General features: G+C 37.7%; 2 protein-coding genes across 2 annotated transcripts in view; one reads left to right on the forward strand and one right to left on the reverse strand.

Annotated features, from left to right (window-relative positions):
* Positions 1-223, reverse strand: part of LOC139732387 (uncharacterized) — a 65,595-nt gene extending 65,372 nt beyond the window's left edge. The window contains exon 1 of the mRNA XM_071643253.1: positions 84-223. The gene's annotated coding sequence lies outside the window, so the exon portion shown is untranslated. The remainder of the gene's footprint in view (positions 1-83) is intronic.
* Positions 224-1,666: 1,443 nt separating this feature from the next.
* LOC139732393 (AP-4 complex subunit sigma-1-like) lies at positions 1,667-14,414 on the forward strand. The gene is made up of 6 exons (XM_071643258.1): positions 1,667-1,866; positions 3,789-3,965; positions 7,309-7,395; positions 8,047-8,115; positions 13,407-13,418; positions 14,195-14,414. Exons 2-6 carry the CDS (start codon positions 3,828-3,830, stop codon positions 14,315-14,317), a joined length of 429 nt encoding a protein of 142 aa, XP_071499359.1. The 5' UTR covers positions 1,667-1,866; positions 3,789-3,827; the 3' UTR covers positions 14,318-14,414.
* The last annotated feature ends 819 nt before the right edge of the window (positions 14,415-15,233 follow it).

Genomic DNA, 15,233 nt, shown 5'->3' on the forward strand with positions numbered 1-15,233 from the left:
TATGATAAGATATGAGCAGTGTCATTACACAAGCGGACAGCAGAAGTAATAAATAAATGTCATAGTCTGAAAATTTACATTACCGTGTTCTTGAATTCCTGTTCTTCGCCTGTTTCTGACAATTTTGACTGTTAGTGCAGAATAGTGTCAACTCTGACCACGGATGACCATGTACGCGTGTCGTCACCTGTACTATGTGCGAAGAGCTCAGGGCTTGGACGGCTTGTAGTTCAAAGTTGTACCATCCCCACCAGGGAGGTATACCTCCTTACTTGTACATGTACTACACGCGCGCCAGCACAGCACATACACACACGAACACAACTACGCGTACTGTACTGCACTGACACACTCTGTATGAGTATAATCGTAAAAGAAACGAAAAGTTTTGTTCGTTGTGCGATTTGATGTGTGCTGTGCAGTGTGCAACATCAATCAATCATCAGTCAGCATGCAACATGTAGACCGCCGATTAGTCTAGCTTCAAGATGTTTAATGCCCACCCTTTCACCACCAATTTGCTGCGATTGTATTCGAATATTAAAATAAAGATGGGCCTAAAGATGACCACTATATAGCCATCAGAGTACAGATACAGTGTAGGCCTATCTAATCATCATGATGATCTAGTGTCACAATTGGAATCACTTTAAAGAAATAAGATAAATATTTGCACAGATAATACTGCGCTGATTGATCTATTTCACATTGATTATTATGTGAACTCGATCCAATCCCAACATATTTATCACAAGCCCGCCTGAGATCAGGGCCCCGTTTTATCAAAAGCTAAAATCGATTTTAAATTTCCTTACTAGATTTTGACAGAAAGATGTGTCTGTATATTGTCGTCGGGGATAGGTTTGTTCCGCAGAGACAATGTCTGGCTTCACGGAATCCCCTCTGATCCCTCTTATGGGGTGAGCCATACAAGTAAAAAGATGATGATGGTGATGATAATAATGATAATAATAACAATAATAATAATAACGATAATAATAATAATAATAATGATAATAATAGCGATAATAATAATAAAATGTGTTTGATAGAGCAGGCCGGGCCGGAGCGTTTTCAAATGTTGGGGGGGGGGGGGGGCACTGTCGGGTTTCATGAGCTAAGAAGCAAAAAAAAAAAAGAAAGGACTTCAGCTCATCTCTCCCCTTCCACTTCCTGGTTTCTTCAGCTGACAAGCAAAAAAAAAAAAAAAAAATGTCTTCAGTGCAAAAACATGACCTTACCGCGCTCACACTACAAGATCTCAATCTATTTCTTTTTAGTGCCACTTGCGTACTTCCGGGGTAAAAAAAGTTGGGGGGGGGGGGGGCCAAACTAATGACACCTTATGTATTCCTTGTGTATGGTGCACAAAATCCGGCCATATAGAGGTTTGTTGCGGTGATTTTGTTCTGTTGGGGCTTGGCAACGTAAGATGGTTACGGGCCAGCGAAGCGAGCACAGCCGAGCCAGTCGAGCACCCCCCTCGGCTGGGCGCTCCTCACCATACAGCGAGAGGGCCTTGACAGAAGGCTACTGTCAACCAAACTGTGCGAAAAGCTCTTTCAAGCAATCCGGTCTACCCTGCAGGTTTTAAAGTACGTGGGACTATTGTAACGCCCGCTCGCAGGTGCTCTCGTTGAACCTCTTAGGCTTTAGCGAAGGATCTTCCAAGGAAAGTGATCACGATTTACAAACTTGAGCATAACTGTGCCATAAGCCAAATCACCCTGCTGATATCTCAGGCTCTGGTCGACTGAACTACGGATATGTGCGGCTTCTTAATATTATATTTCATGTTGTAGGTCTCATCTCACGCACTTTTGCCACCATCCCCAGTCCATACATACCGCCATTACCGCCATACCGGTAAATACAGTACAATCATCGAATAATACCAGCTGACATCCACTTTATTCCCTATGATTTTGTATTCATGAAGCAGAGAATTATGGAATATGCACACTTTGTGTCTGTAACTTTGTTCCACTAGCATTTCAAATAGTTTATGTACTTCGATACTATGATACACAATTTTAATTCAGCCCAGTGAGTAAGCACAGAAAATACAGAGCTACCAAGTCTCACGCATTCTGCGTGAGGCTCAAGCATTTCGGGGCAATCCCACGCATGGCACCCATTTTTCTCACGCATCGGGCGAAGTCTGCAACTTGGGCCTATAATGAGTATATAGCTCAAAAGATTAAAGTGATAGTTCAATTGCAAATGAAGGTATATTTCCCTCTTGTCTTTCAAAAGTAAAAAATAGTCAAGTATGCACCTGATCGCACCATCAAGAGCTAAAAATTGAAAAAGCTCCCTACCGTGGGAGGCCGGGGGGGGGGGGGGGGGGGACCCCTCCCACACCCTCGCTCGCGCGCACATTGGCATGCCGAGTCATGAAAATCTCACTCATAAAATTTTTTTGAACTTGGCATCCCTAAAAATATGCAGTCTTTAAAGCTTTGTTTTGCTTAATTTTGCTTTGTTTTTGGTGGTTAATTTCTTGGCTATGGAAGTATTAAGGAGAAAAAAAGTCTGCAGTTTGAAGAAAGAATTGAGAATAACTCCTCCCCCTAGTTAGAACTTTTTGTAATATGTGTAATCTTTCATCCAAAGATTTGACCTATCAATATTTAAGATAGTCTTCAATGTTTCAAGGAAACTTAATTTACGTCTGTGTTCAGGGAAATATTCTCTCTTTTTTTCCTGGCAGGTGTTGGTATAAAATCACACAATTGTTAACATATTACTCCAAAAGGGCTATAACCGTATGCAACAGAATCAAAGCCCTGTAGGCATTCTTGTATGCAGAGCTGCACTAAGCTATCGTGTTTTATGTCTTATACATTTACTTCACTATTAAATCATCCACATTTTCCTGAACTTTGATTACCGTACCGTACGTGATATGTGCAATTTTCTGTACCATGGTATTACAAAAACAAACAAACATGATTTTTGTTGGGATATAGTTTCAGAGACTCCAACCCCAAGCACCTTCTGATCGGGAGATTCTCCCGCCCGAAACCCATAGCAAACGGGAGACTCCAAGTTGATGTGCGAAGTGCGAAGTTCCTAGGATTCTAGATGTTCACTGGTGCTATCTTAGGATTATTTTTTCAACATACGATAGAAATAAGTAAGAAATCCTTTCCACCGGGAGACACAGAGCTAGGGCGGGAGAAATCAAATCTCAAACGGGAGAACAGGAGATTGTGCAAAAATGGGCTTTCGGCGGGAGATCTCCCGTCGAAAACGGGAGAGTTGGAGTCTCTGTAGTTTCTAATACAGTGTATGTCTAATATTTTACTGTGTAATTGTATGTTCTTTCATCTACAGAAACTAGCAGCCCTGCATATGAAATGGCAACAGCAGCAGGGCTCTGCAGTCAGATTGAAGTGCATGTACCCTGGTACTGTATCAGAGACTCCAACTCTCCCGTTTTCGACGGGAGATCTCCCGCCGAAAACCCATTTTTGCGAAATCTCCCGTTCTCCCGCTTATGATTTAATTTCTCCCGCCCTGGCTCTGTGTCTCCCGTTGGAAAGGATTTCTTACTTATTTCTATCGTATAAATAAGCCTTAGATAGCACTACTAGAGAGCATCTAGAACCTGGGAATATCGCGCTTCGCACACATCAACTTGGAATCTCCCGTTTGCTAGGGGTTTCAGGCGGGAGAATCTCCAGCTCAGAAGGTGCTTTGGGTTGGAGTCTCTGCTGTATACAGTATGTTTCTGCCAAGTTTTAATTGTTTTGTGTCTGATGATATAACTTTGTATCTTTCAGGCCTGGTCTGTAGCAGTCTACATAGTTCAGACATCAGCCATGATTAGATTTGTGTTGATGGTATCAAGATCAGAGAGAACTTGCTTTGCCCACTATTTTGAACACAAAGATCCCCAGGAAAGGACCTCTCTGGAAACAGATTTGATCCATAAGATTCTGGCCAGAAAGACAAAGAATGTAAGTAACAGAGACTGTGGTTAATTCTTTTAGAGAACTTTTGATATTAATTGAAGATGCATGAATAAATGTCTTGTTTTTTTGTTTTTTTTAATGCCAAAATAAAGGTCAGGAAATACAGTGCTTTAAACTGTAACATGCCTTGTTTATGTGTGCAAGTTTGCCTCTATCCAGGGTACCATGTTTACATTTACCAGGTGACAAGTGGGCCAAGTTAATTCTCACTATCGGGATACAGCCACTGGCTATGCCTGTTGATTTCTGTATATTTACAGTGTACTTATTATTTAAATGTAGTATTAATACCTCGCCTACCGTACTAGTTTTACTTGTTTGGCTTTAAAGAAGGTCTAGGTGTTGTACAGTGGTATTATGTAAAAGCAGTGTCAAAACATTGATAATTCTTTTTAAAAAGCTCTCTGCATCATCTTTGGTTGTCGATACGCCACTGACTTTGATATGCTTGCACAATTACGCATGATCACCCTGAAGGAAAACATGAACATGTGGCATTTGACGTTCATTAAAAAAAAAAAATGAACTACACTAATTCAAAATCTATTTACCTCAGAATCCAAGTAACAGAAGACATTGTCAAAAAATTCCTTATTTTGTAAAACAAACACGATGAAGTACAGCCCAGTTCCATCAGTACATGTAGTACGTCTGTATAATGCTAAATAGGTATTCAATGTGATACAATGTATTATAGTGCAATGATTCTGAATCTGTATCATGTTTGAATAACATGCTTTGTATTTTTATTATTTTGATTTGCAACCAACACAATGTAATAGTGTAATAACTCAGTCTACATCTTCTTTTTTATTTGTTTTTTCCTCATCTGTTTTGTCCTCTTCTACTTCATCTCTTTTATCAATTTTTCTTTTTTTTTCCTGCTCTCCTTTGATGCCTTTCTTTTCTTCTCCCCCTTGCCTTCTACCAGGTACTTTTTCTTCTCTTCTCTTCCCCCTCTATCTCTCTCACTTTCCAGGGGCGGATCCAGGAATTCCGCAAAGAGGGGGCGCGTTTACAAAATTAAAGGGGGGGGGGGCACGCACCCCTCCCCCCCCCCATTTTTTTCTTTTTATTTTGTTTCAACAAAAAATAAAGGGGGGGGGGCGTGCGCCGGTTGCGGTCCTCCCTGGATCCGCCACTGCTTTCCCCTCTCCATCTCCTTTCTCACTCTGGCTCTATTTCTCAATTGTTTCTCCATTTTCTTCTTGATCTGTTATCCATTTCTTCATTGATTGAATTGTGATATATCACTAATGATACAACTTGTATGTATCAGGATGTAATCAGGCTGGATTATTTTCTCAAATAATCAAGTAACTAAATATTTTTTATTACATATGGCATTCTAATAGTATATCTGTATACAATGCCAAATTGGTGTATGAATGTATTCTAAGGAGTATCGTAATGATTAAGAATCTACATCCTGTTTCAATGACATGCCTTGTATTGGTTTTTTTTTTTACATGCATGCATTCAGCATTGTGATAGTGTAATGATTCATGGTGTATATCATGTTAAAAGGACATGTTTTTTGTATTAAAAAAAACAACAAACTTACATTATGTATTCAATACAACATAAAAGTCATGCATGTTCGAATGACTTGCCTTGTAACTTTCTTTTACTTGTTTTTTTTTTGCTTCTTTTTTGTTGTCTTCTGCTTCATCTCATGTATTGTTTTGTTTCTTGCGCTCTCCTTTGGTGTCTTCTTTTTCTTCTTCCCTCACCTTCTACTTCTCCTCCCTTCTCTCCCTGCTCTCCCCCCCCCCCACCTCCTTTCTCACTCCCGCTCTATTTTTATGCCTCCGCCACGAAGTGGTGCCGGAGGCATTATATTTTCGGGTTGTCCGTCCGTCCCTCTGTCCTTCCGTCCGTCCGTAATGAATTTTGTGGACAGGGTAACTATCAAAACCTTTTGAGGTATCCTCATGAAACTTGGCATGTATGTGTATTAGGAGGTGAAGTTGTGCCTATCAACTTTTGGGTGCACATGCCCAAGGTCAAAGGTCAAAAGGTCAAGGTCAAATACATAAAATTTCACTATTTCCACCATATCTATGCAATGCCTGAAGATATTTTCTTGAAACTTAGTGTATACATGTATTACCTAATTAAGATTCTCTGGTGAAAGTTTGGGTCGTGAGGTCAAAGGTCAAAAGGTCAAGTAAAAATATTAAAGCTTCACCTTTTTTCTCTGTACCTTGGAAATTGTTCAAGGTATCTTGATGGAACATATTGATATACATGTACTGACTGGCAGTGATTATCTAGAGAATTTTTGGTTCATGGGGTCAAAGGTCAAGGGTCAAAGGTCAAGGGCAACACTCCAAAATTTTACTATTTCCATCATGTTTATGCAATGCCAGCATGATTTTTTTTTTTTTTTTACACTTGGTGTATGCATGTATAACCTAATAGAGATTCTCTGGAAAGTTTTTTTTTTCTTTTGTTTTTGCCTCAAAGGTCAAAAGGTCAAAGTTAAGTGAAAGTGCTGAACTAAGTTTTTCCTCCATATCTCGGAAGTGGCTCAAGTTATCTTGAAACGTACTACATATTTATGCATGTTCTGCCTGACAGTGATTATCTTATGAATTTTAGGGTCAAAGGCCAGATGAAAATGGTAACAATTTAGTATTCAATACAGAAATTGCACTTTTTCTCCATACCTTGAACATTATTCAATGCATATTAAACGTATGAATGGGTCAAAGTCCAGTTAAAGTCCTTAAATCCCAAATACATGCTCTCCTATTCATCCAATTAAACCTAGGTCAAGGAAGGTGAACATTCAACACATTTGTGACAAACTTGTCATTTTAATATTTTGCCAATTTTGTAAAAATGTAATCACACATTGTCCACATGTACTATCTAGACCTATTAGGAGAATCATGCATTATGGCGGAGGCATACCAGTCGCCATAGCGACATTTCTAGTTCAATATTTATTTTTTCGATATTTTACCCATCTTACTGTCAATGGCAAAATTGTGATACAATTGTATTAGTGATGAGGTGTATCAGGTATAAAATTAGGTTGGCACTATCTTTCACATAATCCAATTATCTCTGTTTTTATTATACAAACATGACTTTTATCATTTCTACAATTTCCTGATAAGAATGTTTTCCTTGTGTAGCATATATTCTCTCTTTGTACTTTTATCATTGTAAATCAAACACAGTTCATCCATTAGGCCGTGAAGTTTGATAATAAGTAAACCCATTCAATTCTGTTCAATTTGATTTAAGCACTATGATATTTATACATTAGTAAATGCATTCATTGTGGTCCTCTTGTCTTTTTCGTATAATGTTTCAGTGCTCCTTCTTCAACTATCATGATGTGAAGATAGTGTTTCGCCAGTACACATCAGTCTTCGTGATACTCGGCGTGGATGAAAGTGAAGTGAGTAATGTCTTCGTATGGTCAATTGTCCTCTTCACATCTCAAGCAAATGCCCGCCAACTTTCCTTCCAGTGTACCCCATTAGAGAGAGAGAGAAGGAGAGAGAATAATAGAGAATTGTTGTACAGCTGTAGTAGTAAGCATGCAGAATCTTAAAATGGACATTTCTTTGTGTTGTATAATGACTACAAATTCATATTGTGTAGTGTGAATTGTGAAGAGAAAACCATACCACAGGATAAGTGTACAAGTACACTCAACCTTGCCTAAGTCGAATCTATTTGGACTGAAGAAATAGATTGGACTTAGAGAAAATTCGACTTGGGAGATTAAAATCAATAGAATATAAAGAGAAGAGGACTTGAAAAGACCTTCGACTTAGGCGATGATTCTTCTTATGCGAGGTTGACTTAATTAAGCAAGGTGGACTCTAGCTGGTTATAGACGATTTTAGTTACTTGCACTGCACAGTATGTAACTCTGCAAAGTACATTTTAAAGATATCAGTGGTACATGCATTTATTGTCATGTCAGAGATATCGGTATTCAGCAGGATTTGGTAACTTCAAGTATCATGTGACTTTAATATGATGTTTAAATGTTTTCTTGCCCACTTTTATGCCTTTCATTTTGTGTTATTTTTCACCTCAGAACGAACTAGCGATACTGGAATTCATTCAACTTTTTGTAGAGATTCTAGACAGCTATTTTCCAAGAGTGGTAAGTTTGCAAACTAAGCACATTATCTTTTGTTACAACATACCACCTGTTATGAGTGCTACTGATTAAGTTGTCATGCCCATTTTGTGTTTTTGCCAGTCTTACCAATACTCCTAAAAAAGTTGATGAATACCATTATCAAACATCAAATATCTCACACAATCACTAGGATGCCTTATTAGATTATGCAGTCTGACAGCTATAGACAGGGCAGAGCCAGGCAAAAACTGCCTTTTTTTCCAGTCAAGGTTTTCTCACTTGATTCTGGTACTTTAGACCATACTTAACAAAATAAGCTTCTGTGCCATCTTGAAATCTGTCCCGAATCCAAGATGGCCGCCAAAAATCCAAAATGGCCGCCAGAGGACCTAAAAAGTGCCTTCTGTGGTTAAGATTTGTCTGGGGATGGGATTTTTTTACTCTATTTGATGATAAATGGTAAGAGAAATAAGATTCAGTGGATTAAAATTAGAATCAGTTTCTTTTTTATTGCGAAAATCCAACATGGCCGCCAGACGCAGCTGCCGAAATTAATAAATGTCATAATAACCGGAGGGCCAAACCCTAAAAACTTGCTTACTTAACGAGTGAGTTCCACTCTCTCTACAAACTAAGTAGACCATGCTTATTTTCAAATTTCTATTGTAACAAACAACATACCACTGGTCTACCTCAAAAAAATTGTTGCAAAAGCCTCCAAATCCAAAATGGCGTCCAAGATGGCCGCCATATTTACTGAATTTGCTATTTGAAAGATGATTTGATAGAAACATCAGATTTCAACAAATGTGGTGTCATATGAAAGAGAATAAAATTTCCTACAAGTTGATACCATTTTTGTGGGCGATTGTGATAACTGAATTGAGATATAAAGGAAAAACTCTCATTTTGTGATATTTTTCTGAAAAAAGGAAAATCATGAAAATGCATGATTCAGCATAAATCAGAAAAAGACGGAAGGATTATCTTGAAACTTTTTAAGAATTTTGCTTTACATAGAATTAATATTTGGAGAAAATTAGGGGTCACTACCATTTGTGGTTCAGGAGTTATAATGTCTCAAACTTGAAAACTCACTATGTAAAAATTTCCACTTTAGCTGTGACAAGACCTTGTTGGTCGTAAAGCGAGTCTGCACGCGCCAAGACTACTACACGCACCACTGGCACTGACGCTTGTAGCATGCAGTGCCAGTGGTGCGTGTAGTAGTCTTGGTGCGCGCAGACTTTTTTGACAAACAAGAGTTTGTGCCTGCAAACTAACTTTTCATACCATGTGGTAGCTCAGGTGACGCTGATCGCTATCATTTCAAAGTAGATTGTTCTGGAGCAGATGAGATGAAGCAAAAAATGTCTTTCAAATAGAGGTAGAAGCTTGAAACAACCATGCTATAGAAAGTTTCAAACAAAATTCGGATCAATCACTCAAAAACTTCAAGATTGCAGGCCATCAAAGTTGACATAGTTTATTGCGCCAAATTAAATGTATTATTTTAATTTTGGTACAATTTTGTCTGTTGTGCTATCTATTTATAGTTTTTATATATTTTGAACATTGTAGTGCTATTTCAAACCGTCATGGGTTTTTATGGAGATATTTTAAAAACCAGTGATATTCTACTCCGAAAAAGAAAAAAAAATCGAGTGGAAGTTTCATTTTTGAAGGAGTTAATAACGGAAACCAGTAAATTTAAAGTAAAATTGGAGTGAATTTTGAGTGAAAATTTTCATTTTCACTCATTTTAGAGTGACCTTAGGGATCACTCGTCACTCTTTGAGTGATCCCTGAGATCACTCTAAAAGGAATGAAAATGAACATTTCCACTCTCGAGTGATCCTGATATCTAAAATGTGAAAGCATCTACCAATGGCATTAGTTCAATTCAATTTTGACACTATAACCCACATGAAATCAGCCTAAAACGATGTAAGAAAAATCTATTCACAGTGAATACACTTTCAGCATGCTTATTTGTAAATTCAATTCAATTCAATTCAATTCAATGTTTTATTTCATTTTTCGACAAGAACATATAAACATCACTTCTTCTTTTTTGGTAACAGAAAATTAGGTGCTCAAAACTATGTAAGATGAAAAGAATACAATAATTGTAGCACCTTTACAGATTATCATAAAACTCGAGTGATTTGAAGTAAGTAAACATTGTGGATAATTCGAAAAATGGAGGGACCCACTAAAAAGACAAGTCTTGTAGAATGTGGGCCCCTCAGAAATGTGAATATACAGCATGAATAATCATTTTGGACAGTGTTATTTGAACAATATACTGAAAAGTAATTTCGCACAACACATTTAAAAGCAACTTTGAGAAATTGCCGCCATGTCGGATTTTTCGGGGGGGGGGGGGGTGCTCGGATCAGAAGGGCTTTCAAGGACATGTACGGATCAGATATTATTACACATATGCCATCATCATTCACGTTTCTACAACAGCAGAGTAACATACAAGTACAAAAGCATATCTTTGATACAGAAGCATTTCTTTTTTAAATCAAAGATCGGGCCTTACCCAAACACTAAAATGAGCTCCACCCCCCCCCCCCCAAAAAAAAAATAAATAAATAAATAAACCCTCAATATGGTTTAAACAAGGACAATATATATGATAGACAGCAATACAAGAAATTCTAAAAATATATCAAATTATTAATCAAGATTTGACTCTGACGCAACACACTAAAGGTATCGTTTGTCATTGGAAGAGATATCACATTCGATTTATATGTGCAGGTTAGTTGTATCACAAAACATTCTACCATGTAAAATATATATATATATATATATATATATATATAATGAAGCCTAAAACATACGGAGATATCACCATTTCTTTTCAAGAAACCATGACATTGATAACTGTTGACAGCTTAGTATAAAAAACTAGAAATGTCGCTACGGCGACTGGTATGCCTCCGCCATAATGCATGGTTCTCATAATAGGTCTATAGTACAATGTCTTGACAATGTGTGATGACAGTTTCACACAATTGGCAAAATATTAAAATGACAGGTTTGCCACAAATCAATGTCTTGACAATGTGTGATGACAGTTTCACACAATTGGCAAAATATTAAAATGACAGGTTTGCCACAAATGTGCTGAATGTTCACTTTCCTAGAACTAGGTTCAATTGGATGAATGATTAAAACATCAGTGCAGGTATTTGGGGAACTGATGATTTTTACTTGACTTTTGACCCTTTTATAAGTTTATGCATTGAGTAATTTTCAAGGTATTGAGAAAAAGTATAATTTCAGTATCAAATGGTAAAATAGCATTATCTAAACCTGGCCTTTGACCTTTGACCTCACATTTCCAAAGAGAATCACTGTCAGGTCTAATAGAACATGCATAGATATGTAAGTTTCATGAAGATACCTTGAGTTACTTTCGAGATATGGAGGAAAAAGTGCAATTAAGCACTTTCACTTGACCTTTGACCTTTTGACTTTTGACCTTTTGGCAAAAACTTCCCACAGAATATATATTTGGTAATACATGCATACATCAAGTTAAAAAAACAAACCTTCAGGCATTGCATAAATATAAGTAGTGATATTTTGAGGAGTTGACCTTGACCTTTGACCCCCCTGACCTTTGACCCATGACCCCCAACTTTCCTAGATAATCACTGCCCATCGGTACAAGCATATATATACTAAGTTCCATGAAGATACCTTTAACCATTTGCGAGATATGGAGAAAAACATGAAATTTCAACCTTTTTTCACAAAATAACCTGTGACCTTTGACCCCATGACCCCATGACCCTAAAATCCAAACAAAGGATTATTCCCCAGGATATACCCTCATACCAAGTTTGATGTAAAACCACAACACGGTTCTTGAGATATCGACAAAAACAAAACGGGACGGACGTCCGGACGTACGTACGGACGGACGGACGAACGACCCGAAAACATAGTGCCTCCGGCCACTTCGTTGGCGGAGGCATAAAAACATATCAGAACAATCTACTTTGAAATAATAACGATCAGCGTCACCTGAGCTACCACTTGGTATGAAAAGTTAGTTTGCAGGCACAAACTCTTGTTTGTCAAAAAAGTCTGCGCGCACCAAGACTACTACATGCACCGCTGGCACTGCTGCCAGCGTCAGTGCCAGTGGTGCGTGTAGTAGTCTTGGCGCGTGCAGACTCTCTTTACGACCAACAAGGTCTTGTCACAGCTAAAGTGGAAATTTTTACATAGTGAGTTTTCAAGTTTGAGACATTATAACTCCTGAACCGCAAATGGTACTGACCCCTAATTTTCTCCAAATATTAATTCTATGTTAAGCAAAATTCTTAAAAACGTTTCAAGATAATCCTTCCGTCTTTTTCTGATTTATGCTCAATCAAGCATTTTCATGATTTTCCTTTTTTCAGAAAAATATCAAAAAATGAGTGTTTTTCCTTTACATCTCAATTCAGTTATCACAATCGCCCACAAAAATGGTATCAACTTGTAGGAAATTTTATTCTCTTTCATATGACATCACAATTGTTGAAATCTGATGTTTCTATCAAATTCTATCTTTCAAATAGCAAATTCAGTAAATATGGCGGCCATCTTGGACGCCATTTTGGATTTGGAGGCTTTCGCAACAAATTTTTTGAGGTAGACCAGTGGTATGTTGTTTTTTACAATAAAAATTTGAAAATAAGCATGGTCTACTTAGTTTGTAGAGAGAGTGGAACTCACTTGTTAAGTAAGCAAGTTTTTAGGGTTTGGCCCTCCGGTTATTATGACATTTATTAATTTCGGCAGCTGCGTCTGGCGGCCATGTTGGATTTTCGCAATAAAAAAGAAACTGATTTTAATTCTAATTCACTGAATCTTATTCCTCTTACCATTAATCATCAAATAGAGTAAAAAAAAACCCATCCCCAGACAAATCTTAACCACAGAAGGCACTTTTTAGGTCCTCTGGCGGCCATTTTGGATATTTGGCGGCCATCTTGGATTTGGGACAGATTTCAAGATGGCGCAGAAGCTTATTTTGTTAAGTATGGTCTAAAGTACCAGAATCAAGTGAGAAAACCTTGACTGGAAAAAAAAGGCAGTTTTTGCCTGGCTCTGCCCTGTCTACTACAGCTTTCTTTGCAAATTTGATTTTCTAATTTGTATTATTGTTTTAACATAATTTTGCTAAGATATTATCTGAGCTGGTGGTATCTGTTATGGCTTTCACTCCATAGTACTATTTTCATTTTGAGTAAAATCTCATCAATATTTTGATTGTTTCTTCTTTTTTTCCCCCCATGTAGACGGAGTTTGATGTATCCTTTTTACCAGTCTCACAGAGCTCTGGTCAGTTGATCAGGTTAAAATGAATGTGTGTGATCTTGCCAAAGCTCTCCATATGTGTGGTATTTGTCTGAGTGAAAAAAAAAACAAACATTTTTGATTGGAGAGAGCCACAGTATTTTGTTACTCTGTGCTCGTAATAGTCATTATACCCATACAGTTGTTCTTGATTATGAGGAAATTTTTGACACTGCATTATGAAGTTTATGATGTCTGTTTAGATGATGCTTAACCATCAGGCCACAACTGATATCAGTCTTAATCAGTTGAAAGTCCATGTTTTAGGCCCATTTCTGAGGGCAAGTTGCTTCTGTATTAGTGTAAATAAAATGCTGCAAAGAGAACATACTTTCCATATCACTTATATACGCTGTATTGGTGCCAGGTATACTTGGTACTAACGTGTCTAGTGATGTGGAAAATGTGATGATTTTCTGATTATGTGAGCCAATACAACTTTGCAATTACAGGGTGTGCATTTCCAGATGCAGCTTTTATATAAAAACAAAGAAAAGAAAAAAAGAAATGTATACACCAAATGTCTTACATGCAAATTATATACATTTGCACCTTGATGTAAATAATTTCCCTGTCAGAATATATGTACTGGCTACCCAGAGTGCAAATAAATACAGCTATGGGTCGAAACACTCCAGCAGGAAGATTACAATCCTATTAACAGTCAAGTCACACCTATGTTTCTATTGCTTGCATAAAAGTGTTGTGTACTTAACCAAAAAATGAACAGATCATGTTCAACTTGGAGAAGCTGCACATTATACTGGAGGAGATGATCAGCAATGGCTTCATTGCAGAGACAAGGAAGAGCCACATACTGTCGCAGCTGAGGCTCACAGATTCCCAGAGATGACAACGCCAACAGAGGTCCCATGGGGGAACTGGCCAATACCAAAATCATACAGATGGGCTCTGAGTAGAGTTGTCATTTGAAAGCTTAGGGCACCAAAGTCGTACACTACACAGAGGCATCATATATGTGGTGTGTTGGTTTTGAAATGGGCTCTTTGATCAGAGGATTGTGGGTTCAATCCTATCTAAATTCTTAGAGCATGTGTAATGGATGAAGACGCATGACATTAATGGCTAGAGAAACGTAATGCATTCAAGTGAGCATTAATGCCTATCACTTTGGACTTTCTAGAAGATGATTCATCCAAACTGCCACTCTCTTGCCAGGAATGTGGATTGGTGCCCAGAAGAATGCAGAAGACTTGAAATAAATGTCTGTCACAGGATGCCATTGTAGCCAGCAAGGGTAGGAATGAGAGTAAGAGCTGGAATGTGTCAGGGTAGTCTGTCTAACTCAAAGTCTGAATAGACAAAAACTTTGACATCCCCCTTTTCACACTACTAACATCTTGAGAAGTATGTGTGGATTTCCTTCATGGAATGTCATTCACACTTTGGCAAGAATATTTTCATTAAGCTGGTCATGATAAAATCAGGTGTATCAAGTTTAATTACTGTCTGCAATGCATATTACTTTCATGTTATTAGTACATGTATTTAAAACAAAAAACAACAATCTCAAGCTGTAGTACAGTAAACCTCGTGTAAAGTCCACATACAGGGGACCAGAGAAAATCTGTCAACTTACATGAACATCAACATACATACTCTCTGAAGTAAAAAAATGAATGAAGGAATCAAGATTTTTCATTACGTTGCTATGATTTGTTGACTTATGTGATGTTAACTTACAAGAGGTTTACCTTACAGTGATTATCTTGAAATAGTGTACATTGTATCCATATCACACAAAGCAC

Source organism: Diadema antillarum, unplaced genomic scaffold (genome assembly GCF_040938485.1).
Source record: "Diadema antillarum isolate AM-2024a unplaced genomic scaffold, OU_Dant_1.0 seq00000418_RagTag, whole genome shotgun sequence".
NCBI lineage: Eukaryota > Metazoa > Echinodermata > Echinoidea > Diadematoida > Diadematidae > Diadema > Diadema antillarum.

Bases quoted from the DNA above. Each gene is read 5' to 3' on its own strand.
- LOC139732393 (XM_071643258.1), top strand. From the start codon at position 3,828: ATGATTAGATTTGTGTTGATGGTATCAAGATCAGAGAGAACTTGCTTT. The intron at 3,966-7,308 runs GTAAGTAACAGA...ATAATGTTTCAG, and splicing joins TGGCCAGAAAGACAAAGAAT to TGCTCCTTCTTCAACTATCA. The intron at 7,396-8,046 runs GTGAGTAATGTC...TTTTCACCTCAG, and splicing joins TCGGCGTGGATGAAAGTGAA to AACGAACTAGCGATACTGGA.